Genomic DNA, 19940 nt, shown 5'->3' with positions numbered 1-19940 from the left:
GTGAAATTTCAAAAAAAATTGTGCTGCTTTTTTAATAGAGTGAAAATGGAATTAGAAAGTGCACTTTTGAAGAAATTCATATTTTAAGGAGGCAACCGATTTCAAGTTAAAAAATTAAAAACTTTTTTAATTAAAAAAAAATACTACACCTACTTTTCCAAAAGAAAACTATGGTTTTATGAAGCACTAAATGTTTTTTAAATAGTGATGGGTGCCACGCCCACAATTTTTTAAATCTTATATCTATTGACCATGTGAACTCAAAACAAAAATCAGAATTAAAATATCTTGTTTCGTTCTTGGGATATTAATTTTGGCCAAAAAAAAAGTGGTCAAAATTTATAGTGGTGGAATATAGTGGAATAGCAGAAAGTAGGCTCTGAGCATGACTTTCGCACATTTATACTGTGCGTGTGCGGCAGAGCTCGGACAAATTTCCTATTCCCGTGGAAAAGGGCCCTGCCGACCGCTGCTTTAGGGCAGTGGCATCAAAAGCAAAATATTCACTGAGTGAAAAAACGTAGTTTTTTATTTGGTTTTTCGTTAATTCAAAAGTTTGATTGGGCACTAAAATAGTGCCCAAAGATATTTTATTTTAAAGATATCTTTTCTAGCAAAAGTTCTTAAAAAAATGTAAAAAACTTTCCTATCTACATATATTTTCTGTGGAGAAAAGTTGTCCCAACCAAATTTCGGAGAACATTTTTCTCAGTAGAAACATGAAGTTTGGGCTGTCAAATGAGGCAAAATGGGAGTAAATGAGAGAGCTTCTAAAAAAATTGAATGGCGCTCCAGTGTGGCCATTTTAGCTATTTTATTGCTAGGGTAGCTATTTTGAAACTGCGAAAGATTTTGTGAAATGCTATTAGCTAGCCATCTAACATTTTTTTTAATGGTTCGGCTACTTTTGAAACTTTTTAAATAATACCGATAGCTCTTCTCAGATAGCGATAGATGGGCATAGGAAATTTCTCTGCCTCTCTAATATGTATATTAAGTATGAATGTAAATCATATAAATGTATTGAGTGCCGACCACTGCTCTACTCATTCAGCATGTGCACTGCAAACAACGGAAAATTAACTGAAAATGATTGAATGAAAATGAAAAGTATTTTCCCGACTTTTTTCGTTTTTTTGTGGCATATTCTCTTTTGCTCCCGCAATCTATAAAATTTATTTATGTCCCAAATAATTTCATACGCAGTGCACTTTACGATCCGCTCAGTGCAGTAGTTCAATTCCCTCGCCAATACACTCTTACTTTTGTTTTGGTCTATTCGTGCACACCATTGCTAAATTTATAAAGTTAATTTACACTTGAATTTTATTTAAAACAATTAGACTAATTTACACTTGAATTTCATTTAAAACAAACAATTTAACAGCAACACTAAAAGTTAAGAAAATTGAATCTAAAGCTTCTATAAATCATAGAAACAAATTTTTATATGAAAGATTTTTTAGTTTTTATTGAAATTAGTAGAGCATACCATATTTTAATTTTGAATCAAAGGAAAAGTCAAAAAACATTTTATTGAATTTGTTATAGTTATTTAAGCTTTTTATTTTAATTTAATTAGAATCTTGGAATATCATTTTTTGAAAAATTCATGGCCATCTACAAAAATTTTAAATATTTTCTGCACCGAGCTTTTAAAGGGACTATTTTAATTGCTATTTTAATTGAAAAATCAAAATCTGAAGCTTTAGGATCTAGTATCTTTTAATGTAAAAAATTTTCATATTCAGTTTTTTCAAATATTGAATGGTACGGAAGACTGTTAAAGAAGAAATCATGGTACTAAATGGTACCTGTATATGTTGTCTAATGAGATATGCAGTCAAATATAAAAAAAATCTAATACATAGCGCGAAATTATGAATTGAGTGATATTTTTGAGCAAAAAAAATAAAAATCAAAAATAATGATTATTGCTGATTTTTATTTTTTCTCTCAGAAAATAATGATTATTTTGTGATTTTTAAAATAAAACTCATAATGATTACGGTCCCTGCTTTATAATTTTTGTACAAAATTTACTCAGACTTATTAATTGTGTTCTAAGCTTATGTATTATAAAGTCATCTGGAGCGCTGTGAACCATGAGGGAATGTAAAAATAACAAAAGGCAAATATTATTGTTAAGGTTTTATTTGATTGTAATTCAGCAAGTCAATCTCTTAGTGCTATAGCGTGAACAATATTTTTTGTTAGCCCATCTTCAGCTAACACAAACAAACTGGATGGTTTACCCACTCAAGAGCATGCCACGTATAATTTTCCGTGTGAAAAACCGATTGACCTTGGGATTTGTTGATAGCCAAATTCTATTTGTTATGATTAACTTGGCCTCTGATTTTGAATGTAGAATTGTAATGTTGACCATTTGCATTAGTATTTTGAACTATTTCTGTTGCTCCGAACGATGTCATTTGAAAACATGAATTGAATGTTCAAGTTGACTTCAGGAACATGTTAAAATCTGGAACTTTGCCGATAAGTAAGCTTTAAAACTGAGAGACTAGTTCGCGTAGAAACAGACAGACAGACGGACATGCTCATATCAACTCAGGAGGTGATCCTGATCAAGAATATATATACTCTATAGGATCGGAGATGTCTCCTTCACTGTGTTGCACACTTTTGACCAAAATTATAATACTTCTGGAAGGGTATAAATAGGTGTCCCCTGTTTAAAAATTTCATTATAAAATTCAGAGCTAGAGTCTCACCAGTGATTCATGCGTGTTTTAGGGCTGAGTGGTTTCGGCGGTCATGTATCAGGGGCAGTACACTAAAACACTTCAACTCAAATTTCGCATCAATTCACTTTACAAACTTTACAACAACGCCAAAATGGTTTTTGTGTAGGCTGAGGCACTAAGAATTGTGTGTCAGGGCAAAAAATGTTTTATTTATTTGAAGTTCAGTTACCAAATCACTTGTATTTTCTGTGGCACCCCTGTATAACTTGTATAAGCGGTCGTAAATTGATTTTATTTTAGTTTTTGGCTTGGTTATTTTTTTCTTTTTGAATAAAATTAATTTATCAGAATTAGAAATTTAAATAGGCATTGTTTTTGTTGACGATCTTGAGACTTCCCGCAAGCACATACGCTCTAGTATGAGTGTGCGGGCTCAAACCAGTTCAACATCAAGTGATTGATAAGAAACTGATATATTACTTTTAAATCCGCACATATGCGAATTATTGATACTTCAGCAAAACCCATGAAATTTTCAAAGTCCGACCCACGTCAAGTTTCTTAGTCAACCGTTGCGGCGTCAAAAATGTGTTCGAGACGTCTATCCTTGACAGCCTAATTAATAAATGGTTTTTGTTCATCTCAGCATTCTTGCAGATGCCGCAGTATTATTATGTTTTATGGTATAATTAACCTTTATATTGTGTGCTGCCAACGTGACAAACTTGTGTGAGTAATACTCGGTCATTTTATGCTTCCACTGATTGAATACTTGACCAGGGTGTTGTGGTTTTGCTCGTAGAGTAAAAGAGTATTATTTTCGTGTTAATGTATGTAAAGCATAGTATTGAGTTGACGAAAATCCGCTGTTGAAATTCTGATAGCTATTTTGCACTTTATTCGGCTGCCGAGGTAGTGTGACCAAAAAAATGAAGAAATAAGGTAATACTGAACAGCTGTTGTTTGTAAACAAAAAACAAATAAGCAAAAATGAATTCAAATCAATTGGATGTTGGTGTTTTGTTTATGTATTTTGCCGCTAAGGAGCTGATTAAGAAAAAGAAAACTGGGTCAAAATCAAAATCAAAATCAATCACAAATCATTTCAATGCCATTTTATTGAATTAAAATGCCCCTTGTGGGTCAAATCCCATATCCCTTCGTCTTGACCGCAGAAATTAATTTTAATTTGTCCTGGCGCGTCGAAAATTATTCGGGCCGACTATTTTTTTGTTTGGTCAATTGACCCTCCGTGTCACACCTATAAAAATAAATTGAAATATTTATTTTAACACCCCGAGAGCAGCTGTTTATTTTTTTTGATCCGGCAACACCATTAAAATCGATAACAAAAATTTTCGTCAACTCAGTACCCGCAAAATCTAGAAGGCAAAAATTTCTTCTTCTTTCCTTTTTTACACCGTTTTTTTTATATGAAGTTTGACAGCTGTCACTCGTTGGACAGCGGATTTTCGTCAACTCAGTACTATGCTTAACATAGAGAAGGAATCATCGCCGAACCCATACAGTATTTGTACGCATTTCAACTTAAAACAAGAACAGAAAGCTAACTTCGGGCGGAGCCGAAGTTGATATACCCTTGCAGTTAAAAGCGAATATATGGTATATCGCAAAAACCGGATATAGTTGGCTGATCCTTATGAGAATATCATAATATAACCAGTTTATTCCAATACAAAACAGAAAAAAAGTCCCAAGCTTCCATCTATAAAAAACCAAAGATTGTATTTTTACCAAATGCCATTTCCGATCGTTCAGTAATATGGCAGCTATAAGATATAGACGGCCGATCGTTATAATCGTATTGGTATGTCGTATTATTTCGATAGCTTTAAAACTGATAGACTAGTTTGCGTAGAAACAGACAGACGGACAGACAGATGAACAGACGGACATGCTTATGTCAACTCAGCATGTGATCCTGATCAAAAATGTATATACTTTATAGTGTCAGAGATGTCTCTTTCACTGCGTTGCACACTTTTGACCAAAATTATAATACCCTCTGCCAGGTTAAAAAAGGTTAATCCCTTAGCTCTTCATAAGCACTGTAATTGGGGAAAAATTTTAATTTTTGGAATCTTTTTGTTTTCAAGATATTCAAGCCAAACTACGCCTGTCCCACGCGAGCCATATAGAAGATACTTTTTTGAAAACCAGTTCCAACACTGATTTAAGCAAAACGCAAAGACAAAAATTTTCTGGAACGAATTTTAAAATTTGCTTTATTAATATTTCTACATTATTTTTTAAGTTTTACTTAAAAATATAAAGTAGTTTTTTTTAACTCACATGTCACACGCGATATTTTCATTTCATGTTATACAATCATTATGTCAAAACCAAATTTTTTTAATGTTTTTGAAAATAAAAATTTTTTTTTTTTAAATTTTAGACTACCGTACGAGACCCAGTTTAAATACTTTCTAAAGAAAACGTCTGTTTATATATTAACTGCATTTTTTTTTTTTTTTATTAAACCAGAAAGGAAAGCTTACTTCGGGCGGAGCCGAAGTTGATATACCCTTGCAGTTAAAAGCGGATATATATCGCAAACATCGGATATAGTTGGCCGATCCTTATGAGAATATAATAATATAACCCAATTATTAATAAAATAAAAACTAAAAAAAAGTCCCAAACTTCTATCTTCAAAAATACCAAAGTTGGTATTTCTACCAAAAAAAATTTCCGATCGTTTCCGATTTCCGATGGCAGCGGTAAGATATAGTCGGCCGATCGTTATGAAATTTGGTAGGTCGGATTAACTGACCAAAAATATAATCTTTACCAAGTTCAAGCTTTCTATCTTCAAAAACACGAAAGTTGGGTAATTTCCGATCGTTCAGTTATATGGCAGCTATAGGATATAGTAGGCCGATCCTTATAAAATTTGGCTTGTCATAATGTCTTGCCAAAAATAGCTCTCATGTCAAATTTAAACTCTCTAACTCTAAAAACACAAAAGTTATAGCAATTCCGATCAATCAGTTATATGGCAGCTATAGGATATAGTCGGCCGATCCCGCTCGTTCCGACTTATATACTGCGTGCAAAGGAAAGAAGGGTGTGTGCAAAGTTTCAATAGCTTTAAATAGCTTTCGATAGCTTTAAAACTGAGAGACTAGTTTGCGTAGAAACAGACAGACAGGCAGACGGACATGCTCATATCAACTCAGGTGATCCTGATAAATAATATATATACTTTAAAGGGTCGGAGATGTCTCCTTCACTGCGTTGCACACTTTTGGACAAAGTTATAATACCCTCTGCAAGGGTATAAAAACAAAAAGGGAAAGCTATTATTGGGCGGAGACAAAGTTGATATCAGTAGATTGACCAAAATTGGTATTTTATCAAATACCATTTCCAATCATTTTGTTATATGGAAGCTATAGGATATAGACAGCCGATCCTTATGAAATTTGGTAGGTTGAATCAATTAGCCAACAATGGAATCTGCAGAAGGTTCAAACTATCTTCAAAAACACGAAAAATGATTTATTTCCTATCTTTTAGTAATATGACAGCTATAGCATATATCTTTCAGTCTTTATGAAATGGTATGGATAAATCTTTAAAAACTTATTCTATGTGTATAATAATAATTGATGAAACTAAGTATGGAAGCAGAATAAAAACAAATTTTTGACAAACTTGATATTTGTGGAAACCATCTCCTATTGGAGATGGTATCTCCTCTATCTCCTATTAAAAATAAAAACTATAATCGATACTGGTTTATTGCAACTGTACGCACCACGACTTACGAAGACGTCTGCGTTTACTTTGACAGGTACCGACGCTTCAGGCAGGTTGGAAGTTGTTGGTCACCAGCATTACTTCAAGTTAAGCAGCAGAAACACCAAAACAGAGGAGTAAAAAGATTGGAGAAGAGCCTCAGACATACGGCAAGACAATACGTCAGTCGCAGATGCTTAATGGTAAATGGCCTGTGGTGACCTACGGTGAAGTAATTACCACACATCCAAATTTTGGACAGCAGACAATTAAAATGATATTTGCTTGGGATTAATGACAGACAAGCACTGCATTCCGCGTCTAGATTAAATGGCGCCTACTCATGTCGGATTGTAGTTATGTGCTCAGTATGCGAATGTGCGCATATTAATCGATCAATGCTTTGTTACAATAAAAGAAAGACTGCATAATATAATATTAAGGCCCTACAACAACAAAAAGACGACACTCGCGTATTATAGTGATGACGCACAAAAAGGTTCTCAGTCGAAAGCCACTAATTTTTGTAGGCGGATGTGAATTTCTGGTTTTACCTGCAAAAAAAAAAAAATAAAAAAATGAACGTATTTGTTGTTACTGTCATTGTCTTTGAAAAAGATTCAACTATTATAAATGAAAAATGTGAATTGTGATGTGCCTCTGATTTACGGTTTTCTTTATCTTACGTAACTGCTTAGTCTCATTATTAAATTTTTAAGTATAATACTTTATATATTTATGCGCATTTTACATAAATCTTATCTAATTTTTATTTAAAATACAAATTTAAAGTTAAGTAGATTTTAAAATTAATACATTTTAATTTTCGTTAATACACTTACATACGTGAAGGATCTATCGCCGGCCCTATAAAGTATATACATACATACATATATTCTTGATCAGGATCAGGATCAGCTTGTCGTCCATCTGTCTGTTTTCACGCAAACAAGTCTCTCATTTTGAGGCTACCTATAAGCTAAAAGCTTACAAAGACATCGGAATACTTTTGTACAAGTACACTGCGCGTCACCAGGTTAGAGCCCCCAGACCCCCGTCACTTAATATGAAAGATTATGTTAATTATTTAAGCTATTATCCTAAATGAAAAATTGCCGAAGAACGGATTATTATTTGTGTGCCTTCGATCTGAATGAGTGACATACCAAGCGAAAGATAATGATTAATCTATTTCACAGTCCGAAAGCAAAAAATCTCCCCTGAACGGTCCAAATGTTCCATAACTCTAGTTTCTACGGTACACCTAATAAAAAATATTGAGCCAACTTTCAAACTACATCATCTTTGGAATAATGTAGACCATTTTGTTGTGTTGACTAGATTTTTTTTTTTGTCTTATATCATTTTTGAAATGTATATGTTTCAATTAAAATTAAAAAATGGCATCTAGCAGTCACCATATCTTGGGAATACGCATTCAAAGTCCAAATATTCAATTGTACATATTCATTTTTTCGTCTGATTGATTTAGAATGAATTTGGATTCATAGGACCAAATTGCAAGTTTGCAACTCTTTTGTGTTAAATTTTTAATTCTCTCGTGCAAACTTGAGTCAAAACCATAGAATTTTTATTTAAGTCGATGACTGGCCATTGACTGAATTTTTGACTTTGGTGGAATCTTTGGTGGTTTTCCCATTCTCTGCATCATCCATGCAGATGTTTGTGTCGAAGTTTTGCCACGCCCCCAAAAATGGAAATCTCGTCAGTTCCAGTTCATTTATGCTTTCTGGAAAATGTTTTAATGCCAAACTGTACCAATGGCTTATCTACCCCTACAAATAAAAACTTTACTGGTATAGACTTTTATTCTGCTTTCTTACTGAGTCGGTAGTATGGCCGTAGGTGGTAGCAAAGATTATAAAGTACATAGATGGGACATCAGGGCCCACAACGGTCAACTTTTTGCGTCTAGCTTGTTGGTGAGGGGGGAAACGCACATGCATACGATTCTATTTTTAGAACTCTTTACATGTACCCGTCAACAAAAATGTGAACCTATGTGTGTATGTGTGACTGCTCGCACGACGGAGTAAAAATGTTTTGGCTTCCAAATTTCAATTTCAATTTCTCGTTTCTGTTTTCGATGCGCCGATGTGGTAGTTGGTAGAACAAATAGTATTTTTGATCGCCACCGATCGAGACAGGATGGTAGCGTAATGCATAGAGTAGTTAATCTATGTGTAATTTTTCTGTGTTCAAATCCTCGTAAGGACTTTGAACTTTTTCGTTCTTTTATAATTATTATTTTTTTTTATTTTTCCTTAATTATAATATTTTTCTTTAATTTTCAAATTGTAAAATTGTTTTGTTCTTTATTATGTCCGGCTAATAAAATTTCAAGGGAGTCCTTCCGGCATTTTGTCATCCGAAACGTCCGTCACTTATTTTTACAAAAATTGTAATAGAATTCAATTAAAAAACATAATAATAAAGTAAAAAAAAAATAATAAAAAAATAAAAGTAAATATAAAAAGAATCATAAAACTACAACTTTATCAAAATCGAAACAACCGCCCGCTAATGAAGTCGAACCCAGGACCCCATGAATAAGGACCACGCACTATCCATCTAGGCTAACCTCGAAGTTGATTTTAAGATACTTAAAATTGGTGTTAAAAGAGGCGCTAGAATCTATACCAAAAACACAGTTGACGAGTAAGGATAGTAAAAGATATTTCTGATCTCTTTACTCTTACATTGGTTCGACTACAACGTTTCAAACTTTCATCGTTCCAAAGATGTTACGATCTAAAAATAGAATTCTCTCTTTCCCTCTCTCATCTGCCAGCCGTTTGGCATGGAACCCGCTCTCTAATGTTTTCAATATTACTGCGGGTTCCACGACGGAAAAAATGAAAACATTTGAGAGCGGGTCCCACGACGCGGCCTGCCAAAATGCCGTAGAACCCGCACTTATAGACATTTTTACAACGGGTTCCACTACGAACTGAGGCAATGTTAAGGTGATTTTACAATTTTGTATTTTTTTTAATGGATTATTAATTTAGGAAAACACATTAAAATAATAAAACAATAATATAAATAGATTTAAAATGTAAAAAAAATGGATTTCACGAGCCTGGTTTGATCTCGTTTGACTTTGCACACCAGCCAAGCACTCTACCACTCGGCTATTCCTCATTCATTGTCGCGCGAAAAATTTCTCAAACTTAACTTGTCGCGCAATGGAACCCGCTCGTTCCAGCGGGTTATTTTCACCCAAACGCAAAAGTATGCAACCTAAATTTTTCGCTGAGAATCCATATTAAAGTTTAAACTCTAAAGGTTAGTGTTTGTGGAAAATATTATTACCAGGTTTAATAAAGTCGGGAACCTTGACTATTGTCGTGTTGTCGAAAATGAGTCCGATCTTCACAATATAAAATACTTATCCATGAAAATAGTATAGTTACATTAAGAAAAAATATTTTTATTTTAGAGAAGCGTCAGTTGGAAAATTACAATTAGTGCCCTTCAGCACTTACACAACCTTTTGTTCGAAAAATCGATAGCTTTTAAAAATATTTTAAAAAATTTTAAATGTAAATATTAAAAAAAAAACTTTTAAGTGGCCCACTTGACATGGCGCGACACTTATATAACTTTTATTTATTGATCGGTATGTTTTAAGATTTGTAATACCATAATTTGGTTTTTAGGTTTGGATTATCCATATATTTTATGTTTTGCCAATTTGTTTTGACCTACCAAATTTCCGAAACGCCGTATCGTTTACTTGGTACTTTTGAAGATAGAAGGTTTGAACTTTCTACAGATTATAATATTTGACAATTAATTCGATTTAGCAAATTTCATAAAGATCGGCCGTCTATATCCTATAGCTGCCATATAACTCAACAATTTAAAATGGTATTTGGTAAAAATACCAACTTTGGTATTTTTTAAGATAGATGCTTGGGATTTTTAGAATTTGTATATACTTGTATATACTATTTCGGTTCATGATACACATGACACCTATTGAAAAAAGTTTAAAACGCAAATATGAAAAAAAAAATTTGTCAAAGTGGCCCACTTGAGGGCCTACCAAATTTGTAAGGATCGAAATTTTGTAAGCTATTTTATAGATTTTTTTTGTTGTAACATTTGGAAGTTTTATTTACAATCTGTCCTCAGTTAGGGACAATATTTTGTTTATCGAAGTATATATATTCGAAAGTCGAATATACGGTTTATTAAATGTTACGACTCTGTCGACTGTAGGAATTGGCTAACAGGAGCTTACTTTTTGCTACTATCCACACTATATATATAGAGATTTACCCATTCTATTTTTAAGTATCATTTATATATAGTGATTTGGAGTAGTGATATAGAGATCAACAATATAACCTAAATAAAAAATACATCATCTAAAAAATTCATTAAAATCAAGTCGGATAAAAAAAGCGCTGAAGAGGTAAAATACGGTTGTCGAATGCAAATGTGACCCGCAAAGTATCTGATATAAAATTTTTTTTTATCTGTATCTTCAAAAACCGCACAGTTGAGTCGTATCCGATCTTTCATCTATAAATTAAAACTCAAGAGGAAGCATCCACTGGATTTACTAAATTCTCCGAGACATCTCCGACCCTATAAAGTATATATATTCTTGATAAGGATCACCTCCTGAGTTGATGCCATGACGACATGCCATTTTTTATAAGGATCGAAAGAAAATCGATATGTTTCAACTGTTTGAGACCGGGACATTTTACAAGGCAGTGTGAATCCAAATTCAAATGAAGAATATAACACGGACGACATCATACAATTCTACATGAACAACCGCCTGCATCCATGCAAGGCTTTGGAGCAACTACGAACACTTCGCAGGCTGCGGTTCAGGACGTAGCAACCGGAAGGGAGGAGCAGCGTAATCAGGACGCTCCTCGAACGAATATATGGCTCACAATCGGCTGCATAAGCACAAGGCCCTGCAGTAATTACACACAAACATGGGCGTTGCTAAGGTATACTACCGACACTGGTATATTTTCAGAACGCAAATGGAACATTTACACACTGCCGGCTTCTATAGGACAGTGGTTCTGAGATGCTTTACATTTTGGAACGTTGCATTAACACAGCTGAATCTCAAATAACGACTCACAGGCACTCACAACCACTGAAGTTTACTGCACACGTTCTCAGTAATATTTCATTGTCTTTGCAGAGAAACAACAACGATCCATCATCGCTCAAGGTGTTCGATGGATTTCTGATGGCGGCTATCGACTTCGAATCAGTGGCTCCCATAGACATTCTATTGGGGAGCGACTACGTTTGGACCACGGGACAATTTGGACTAATGGGACAAAAGATGCACGAAAACATGGGCAATCTTATTGCCATATCCTTGATTTTTAAATGGGTCATTACATCGGTTGGAGACTCCAACTTGGAGTTTATCAGTCTCCAACAAGTACTACGCTATTCTCCACATAAAAAATTGATAGGGAGATAGAAGACGGTCGACAAAACTTTTCCTCGGGACGCACAAACGGGACGACGATGGAAAGTATATCAGCGAGCCACCATTTAAGACGGCAAACCCAAAGTTTGCAGACACACTTGAAGAAGCACAATCTCGCTTCATGGCTGTAGAAAAACGACTGCATTGCAATCCGAATCTACGAGAAAAGTACGTAAAATTCATGCAGGAATACATCAGCCTTGGCAATATGATCGAAGTCAGGGGATTAAGCAACAATTCAGGTAACCTTTTCTATCTGAACCATCACCTTATAGTAGGGCGAAAACTGAGGGTCATTCCCCGCAATCTTTCATTCCGTTTGCCCACGCTTCAGAATGTATAGATAAGTATTCTCCGTAGACATTGTCATGATGTTTCGCCAAGTTTGGGTAAGCACCGATCACCAAAACTACCAACGAATCATATGGCGAGAGCATCCAACTGCGCCTTTGAAGCACTACCAGCTACGCACTGGTAGTCATGGAACAGCTTGTGGGCCCTATCTGGCTGTAAGGGTAATGGAGCAGCTGGCGCAGGATCACAGAGACGAATATCCAACTGCATCGAGAATTCTTCTAGAGGACTTCAACGTCGACGATGTAAAACAAATAAGAAAATAAAGCCAACTTTGGGCGGAGTTGAAGTTGATTTTCCCTTGCAGTTATGAACGATGTTTACCAATTTATTAAAATACAAAATTTTAAAGAAGTCCACAGCTTCTATCTTTAAAAATACCAATACCAATGGTATTTTTACCTTATACCATTTCCGGTCGTTCAGTTATATAACAGCTTTAGGATATAATGGCCAATCCTCATGAAATTTGGTTGAAAAGTCTATGAAAAGGTTTGCACAGAGCCCTGGCACAGTATTTTAGCACATAGCCTGGTACTCCATCGGGGCCTGGCGAATAAACGGGTTTGACCCTTAAAAAAAAAAAAATAATAAGCTATTATCGGAGAAAAACGGACAGAAAATAAGATTTTCTGATTGAAAGTTGTATTCGTAAGGCTGATCTGTCATTTTAGGCGGAGAATAAGTTGTTTGAAAAATTTTTGGAAAAGGTCGGCAATGCACAGTGGTCCAGCCCGTAGGCCAAAAATAAAAAAACCAAAGTCCAAATTTTGACTTTAAATGTACCAATTCTTATTTATAATTGGTCTAGCTATTTGAATTTATTCATCTTTTTGTTTTAAGGATGTAGTCTCATGTGCCGGCCTACTTTTTAGAGGTTATTTAAAAAAATTTTTTTTGTAATAAAAAATAATGCCATCGTTTCAATTTTCAAATATGTTTTTATAAGCATCATAAACTATTTGAAAATATTTTGTTTAATTTATTCTTGTGTAGTTTAATACACTTTATAGCATGCCAAAGTATGCATATAAAAAAAAAAGATAGATAAGATGGCGCAGGTGATTTCGTCTGCTAGAGTCATCCGAAACAAAAAATTAGAATAGATTATTGTTTTGTAAGCTAATGGCTCTGTCCCGTACTAGAATGAAATATTTTCATCAATAAACAACAAAATGGCGAACTCACAAAACAAAAAATTAAAAAAAATTTAAAAAATTTATCTTAAATTAATGATAAAAAAAAAACTAATCATTAAAAATAAATGATTCTAGTACGGGACAGAGGTGTTACTTTTTAGAACAACATATCCAAATTTCAGCTAGATCGGTACCATAGAATTTTGTGAATCACCTGCGCCGCACACAAAAATGTCGTTTCGAGAAAAACGCGTTTAAAGTTTAGACGCTACCGAGAAACTCATACTTTTCGGTGTAGGCGCGCTCTCGATTATGGGCTGTATCTCTGTCATTATTTGATATTTTTATTTGAAACTTTAACAGTACATTCATAATAAACAACACTATCAAAATATAAAAAAAAAAAAAAATTGATTTTTTTAACCTCACACATGAGACTACATCCTTAATCTGTCTGTCCGCTTCAAGAATAGCATCGAAATGATAGCATGATATTCATTGTGTATTGCAGCGTAAGAAACGTGCAAGTGAAGCTCTCCGCAAAAAACTTATTAAACATTTTTAAAACAAGGGTTTGTGCCATGGAAGTTATTAATATTTTAAAGAAAGGTATTAACTTTCTTTTTACAATAAAAAGTATATGTAGTATTTGTTGTGTTTTGTGTAAATCATTGTTGTATTTAGTACATAATTGTGAACGTTCTTTGTTTGGCAATTTGAAAAAAGCGGATATATATCGCAAGAATCAGATATAGTTCGCCGATCCCTATGAAAATATCATAATATAACTAATCTATTACAATACAAAATCTAAAAAAAAAGTCCCAAACTTTTATCTTTAAGAACACCGAAGTTGGTATTTCTACCAAAACCATTTCCGATCATTCAGATATATGACAGCTATAAGATATAGTCGGCCGATCCTTATGAAATTTGGTAGGTTGGATCAACTGACCAAAAATAGAATCTGTACGAGTTTCAACTATCTATCTTAAAAAACACAAAAGTTGGGTCATTTCCGATCAAACATTTATATGGCAGCTATAGGATATAGTCGGCTGATCCTTGTGAAATTTGGTAGGTCGTATTATTTTGTCAAAAATAGCACTCGTACAAAAACTGAACTCTCTAACTGTAAAAACACCAAAGTTATAGCATTTTCGATCAATCAGTTATATGACAGCTATATGATATAGTTGCCCGATCTGGCTGATTTTAACATATTATTTTAGAATAAAAATATAAATATTTTGTGCCAAGTTTCCAGTCCCTACCTCAACTAGAAGTATTTTTGGCCGCTCTCCCCATACAAGCCGGACCACTGTGCAATGGCCTGATCAGAGGTCGCAGATGAATTTTCACACGTATGAAGAGGTGGAAAAGATACATGTTTACGATAAGTGTTTACAAAGTTGTAAAACTTCTTTGGATCCTAAGTAAATTGTATCCGAAAGCAACAAATCCTGTCCAATTCAAATCCTGTAAAATTCAGCGTTATGCACGGTAAAATTTGACCGAGATAGTAGCTATCTTGACAAATCTATACTAATGCAGGTTTTTTTATATTTAAGTAAGAGCCTCTTTTTAATATTTTTTAATTTTGTGAGGCACCTTGTAAACCAAAGAGGATTTGTTGAAACGGACGGATATTTCCATGGCACACATGACTCAAAAAGTGAATTAAAGTCAATCATATGTATCGATAAGGCTATTAAAATTAACGACCGATCATAAGATTAAAAACGGATTGAATAGTGGACAAAAAACTTCGGAGCTAAAGATCTCCGGCTTTTGCCAAGTTTCTGTAAAGGTTGAAAAACCATTTTTCATATGGGATGCAAAGAAAAAGCTATCAGAATATAGTTTAGGGAGTTTGCTAAGTAGCCCCCCAATTATATAATAAATAATTGTTATTATTATATAATTATATAATTGTATCATGTAGCCCCCTAGTATTCTGATAGGTAAGTGTTTGTGACGATATTAGTTTTTTGGATTATTGAACGAAGAAGAGGTGGAAGGTTCTGATATGGGAAAGTTTCACTCCCACTGGTTTTAAAAGTTTTTTCTTTACGGCACTGAGCTGATGTTCTTGGACGAAAATGTTCTCTGGCCAAAAACTGGGTGAACAAATCGTCTTGAACATCAGCGCGGGCACAAGAATGTTGAAAGAAGACCATCGATAAAGTCATTATGGCAACTGCAGATTTTTATCAAATACCGATTAGGCATTACTTCGAAATTCAGTAGGCGAACCACCCTTACCCACTTTATACCATGGGCTCTAGAGTTATTCCAGATATTTTTTTTGTTTCATGGACTTTTAGAATTTTGGGAATGGCTTGTGCATTAATTACAGCATCGTCTAGCATTCCTGTATTCATCATAAAGCTTAGAGGCCCAGACGACCGAGGGGCGCTCGAGAAACGATTTATTAGTATATATTAAGCTATTTGTAGTTTATTAAGCTAGGAGTTAGTAAGAAAATCTCTACTAAGAAAGGGTAGAGACTATTGTAGTTCGAACATAAGACCCTAAAAGAGTCGTGCTGTGCATATGGAACGTTAAAATTTAAGCGTGTTAGTAAATGCTAGCTATCTACTTGCCCATTGCTAAGGTTATGTAGAAAAGCTACACCCAACATTGTCCTACGATTAGTTAAGCTTGGTAAGTTTATTGGTAGGAGTCTACTACTATAAGATGAAAGATGAAGGTTTGCATCCCAGTTAAGACCTCTAAGTGGAAAAGTTAAGACATTTTTTTGTACGGATTCTATGTAATCCTCATGTACTCCATATTAGGGACGGACCGAAAAAATGAATTAGCTTTTAGTAATTTAGGGGTCGTTAAATTCTTCTGACCACCTTTTAATGAAATTAAGGATACCTTTAGCATTAGGTTTAGGACACATTAGGTTTAATTTTAAAGAAGAAGAAAAATCGGATTTTCTTGAAGAACTTCTAGACATAAAGTAGGATTGGGATTTGAGACGTCAATCGACGCATTTTTGAACTTAAAATGTTATTAGATCAAAATATTTTGTCTGGACACTCCAATGCCTCCTCTAGTCCCAATTTATTTCACTTTTACGCAAATTTCTTTCAAACTAATAGACTTTTGGCAAAAGTTTTGTCTTGATAATGTTTTTGGTAAAAATTATCTAATTAGAGAAACTGAACTGCAAGCGCACGCTATGACATGCGGCTCGCCACCATGAGCACCGCCGTGCGCAGTGAGATATATATATTCTTGATCTCGATCACCTCCTTAGTTGATATAAGCATGCCTTCTGTCTGTTTCCACGCGAACTTTTCTCTCAGTTTTAATGCTATCGACTTCAAACTTTGCACACAACCTTTTTTCTTATGTTATGTATGGCCGACTAAGTTCTATAGCTGCCATATAACTGATTGATTGGAAATGCCATAACTTTAATGTTTTCAAAGCTAGAAAGTTGGAATTTTCTTGGATTCTATTTTTTGCCAATTGGTCCGAATAATGTTGTAGTAATTGTGGATCATATGGATCAGCCGACTATATCCTATAGCTGCCATATAACTGGAAGATAACAAATGAACCAATTTTGGTATTTTTGAAAATTGCTTGCGACTTTTTTTAAAATGTTGTAAAATGTTGATGGGACTCTTTTTAAAAAGTTGTATTCCAATAAATTGGTTTTATAATGAAATTCTTATAAGGATCGGCCAACTATAGCCAATATTATGCGACTATAGCGATATGTAGCCAATCTTAACTTCAATAAAAACTTCGTCTCCCGCTGAAGTTAGCTTTCCTTTTATGTTTATTAAACAATTAGTAAATTAAACAGTACATATACATATGTTTATGTAAAAGACATACAGCTTTGACGATAGGGAATTTTTATTTTTCAATCTTTAATAATGAATTTAGTTGATACTGTAGTTGGTCAAGACAATATCATAAGGAGCATATTAAAAAAAAAACCTATACCTTACAAATTTCAATAAGAGAATCATCTTTTTCTGTTGTGTCATCTTCAGTACCCTGTATTAAGGGTCCAGCCTCAGAGATATCTGTGCTTGTTAATTGATCGAATGATTTTACTCTTTTAATAGTGACGGATGGAGACCGATCATTTTTAAGGATCACGTTTTCTTGTAATTGGGATATTCCTGCAGATGGGACGATCGCTCCTAAAACGCTGTAATTAAAAAAAAAATAGTTTGGTTAAAGAGTCAAATCTATGTAAATATTTATAAGCTTACTTGAGCGAGTATGTTGATCGATACAGTGGGGGTGGAGTGGTTATTCCGATAGAATGGATATTCGGGTAGTAAACAAGTGTGTACTCGTTAAGTGAAGTTAGATAAGAAGGTGGTGGTGGACGATGCTGAAATTCAGGATAAATGTAGCCATCTCGAAGCTGTCGATTGTTGCATTGAGGGTTGTGGCAGTTCCGGCAAGTTTCAAAACGCCTAAAGCATCTGCAATCATCCACATCGTCAAGAAGACTTAGTCTCCAGATAGCACCAGAAATAACTATTAATGATACTCCAATTCCTATCATTAAAAGGGCCGCGCTTAAATATTGAGTTGAGTGTTCCAAAAGACCCGTACATCCAAGCACAATGCCACCAAGAGTACATGCTACACCTCCAAGAGCAAAGACACCAATAACAAAGGGCAATGAAGGACGTAGGAACCACTTTCGTATACTGCATCCTCCTACCGGTACTTCGCTGGACGACCTAGTTATGTTAGTACTATTGGTATTTAACAAAATACCACCAGTCTCAAAAGAACGGCCAGATATGGGTACAGTTACGTTCATTGTAGTGCTGCAATTTTAAAAATACACATAAGAATTTACCACTATTAACTACCTGGGGTCGACTCTATTTCAGTTCTCGATATTTCTTTAGCAGGTAGGTATCCACAAAGGATATACATAAATAGTTCCTTTCGTGTAGACACTCATTGTCAAACTAGTTTTAAAGTTTCTAATCTGTTTTTCATTATTCAGAAAAATGTTATGACCTTGTAATATACACCCTAGTTTTCTTCATATTTGCTGATTATTTTAATTTTATAATTGGTGGTCAAATTATTTATGAAGATAGAAATATTCCCTTTTTAAATGTAAAAAAAATGGCAATACCAAATAATATTTTATGATAGTTAATCATTAAAAATAATTATTGAATTTAATTGCAAATCTAAATATTATAATAAAAAAAATTTATAATAATTATTTTACTTAAAAAAATTTTGTTCGTATCTCTCCTTTATATATTTTATTGTACTTGGAATCAGATTTCTTATAAAAATAAATTTAAATTTAAATTGTTTTAATTCACCTGTGGTCATGATGAGAATTTTGATGCGCGATTTCTGGTAGTTGCTGGCAGCACTGAAAATATTGTATGCTACTTGTACGATCTCCTTCAGGCGGTATGTATCTCGCTTGCTGCGCTTGTGGGGTAACAGACTCGCTACCCATAAGGTTTTGTCGACAATCTCGATATATGTTACTGTATTGGGGCGGAAATCCGATCTCCAGAGCAGCCATAACGGTTGTTTCGGATGCCGAGCTATTTGTGTTGTTTGCTCTGATAGAATTCCCGTCCGAACACGTTTCGTTTTTGGACTCAGAAGCAGATCGTAAGTCAGCGCTTGCGTTGGGCATGTTTGATGAAATTACACCGCATGGACGTAAAACACACTGTCCCGAGCAGATTTTATGGTCGTTGCAGGTTCCTAATGTTCTATCAATTGAATTTGTGCTCACGGCACGGCCTCCGCTTTCTTCGCGATTTCTGTGGAGGCTGTTGTTGCTTTGACTGGAACTAATCACGATTTCAGGAATGACGAACGAGTGACAGTGTCTTGTTGATTGACGTTGGGGCATTAATCCCAGAAGTGTTCCGTTTTCAAAAACAATATTTGGGGCTGATTTCGGATCCATATTCAAGTGAGAAACTTTCGATAAATAACAAATTTAAATTACTAAAATATGAAAAGTATATCTAGTTTGATAAAGTACAAGCACAATCAAAACAGTAAAAAATAAACCACGAAACCGCTTAAGCGGCTTTAGCATTGAAATCACTATTTCAATGCTATTTATTGCGTCTGTCCCACCTTCCGAGTGTGCGTATCTTCAAAAACTGTTTTGTATTTTTGTAGAGTTTTCGTATCTGTGGCTACGTCGAATTCTGGTTTTTCAACTTCTGTTCCGATCTGTCGTATTTGTCTGTACAACCACCACCATAGCTCGAATAAAATGGTGTTGACTTAAAATGGATGATGCATTTAGCTCCGACTGTGTGTGTCGGCGGTATAACAAACGCACACCCTCGCACACTCACCCTTGATGCCATATGTTCCCTTTGGTTCGCTCTTTGCATCTCTTTTCCAAAAGCCACTTTTCCAATAATTCTCTCTTTACCAAAAAAAAAGGAAATAGTCGAGTTTTTAAAATAATGAACTGAG

At 34.4% G+C, this 19940-nt stretch overlaps 2 protein-coding genes across 5 annotated transcripts; one reads left to right on the top strand and one right to left on the bottom strand.

Annotated features, from left to right (window-relative positions):
- Nucleotides 1-6958: 6958 nt before the first annotated feature.
- LOC108130261 (uncharacterized) lies at nt 6959-19727 on the bottom strand. Of its 2 annotated transcripts, XM_017248647.3 has the most exons (5): nt 19590-19727; nt 18806-19427; nt 17714-18286; nt 17439-17649; nt 6959-7024 (listed from the first exon to the last, which is right to left on the bottom strand). In XM_017248647.3, exons 2-5 carry the CDS (start codon nt 19411-19413, stop codon nt 6974-6976), a joined length of 1443 nt encoding a protein of 480 aa, XP_017104136.2. In that variant the 5' UTR covers nt 19414-19427; nt 19590-19727; the 3' UTR covers nt 6959-6973. The 2 variants fall into 2 exon arrangements, with proteins under 2 accessions (XP_017104136.2, XP_070134037.1); XM_070277936.1 differs by lacking the exon at nt 6959-7024 and having other exon boundaries at nt 17331-17649; nt 18806-19725.
- On the top strand, nt 7425-12511 carry LOC108130230 (uncharacterized). 3 transcript variants are annotated; one of them, XR_011442457.1, is made up of 4 exons: nt 7425-7506; nt 11002-11470; nt 11674-12215; nt 12308-12511. XR_011442457.1 is itself a non-coding variant. In XM_017248596.3 (3 exons), exons 2-3 carry the CDS (start codon nt 11456-11458, stop codon nt 11962-11964), a joined length of 306 nt encoding a protein of 101 aa, XP_017104085.2. In that variant the 5' UTR covers nt 7425-7506; nt 11002-11455; the 3' UTR covers nt 11965-12511. The 3 variants fall into 3 exon arrangements, 2 of the variants coding, with proteins under 2 accessions (XP_017104085.2, XP_043066769.1); XM_017248596.3 differs by having other exon boundaries at nt 11674-12511; XM_043210834.2 differs by lacking the exon at nt 7425-7506 and having other exon boundaries at nt 10947-11470; nt 11674-12511.
- Nucleotides 19728-19940: the final 213 nt, after the last annotated feature.

The sequence above is a fragment of the Drosophila bipectinata genome, chromosome 2R (genome assembly GCF_030179905.1).
Source record: "Drosophila bipectinata strain 14024-0381.07 chromosome 2R, DbipHiC1v2, whole genome shotgun sequence".
In the NCBI taxonomy this organism is placed as follows: Eukaryota; Metazoa; Arthropoda; class Insecta; order Diptera; family Drosophilidae; genus Drosophila; species Drosophila bipectinata.
The sequence above is the reverse complement of the archived record's forward strand: the minus strand, read 5'-3'. Positions and strand labels throughout refer to the sequence as shown.

What these genes read in the sequence shown, in the direction of transcription:
- LOC108130261 (XM_017248647.3), bottom strand. Translation starts at nt 19,413, where the DNA reads ATGGATCCGAAATCAGCCCCAAATATTGTTTTTGAAAACGGAACACTT. An exon ending in AATTCTCATCATGACCACAG is followed by an intron (nt 18,287 to 18,805) that starts GTGAATTAAAAC and finishes TTAAAATTGCAG; the next exon opens with CACTACAATGAACGTAACTG. An exon ending in CGATCAACATACTCGCTCAA is followed by an intron (nt 17,650 to 17,713) that starts GTAAGCTTATAA and finishes TTTTAATTACAG; the next exon opens with CGTTTTAGGAGCGATCGTCC.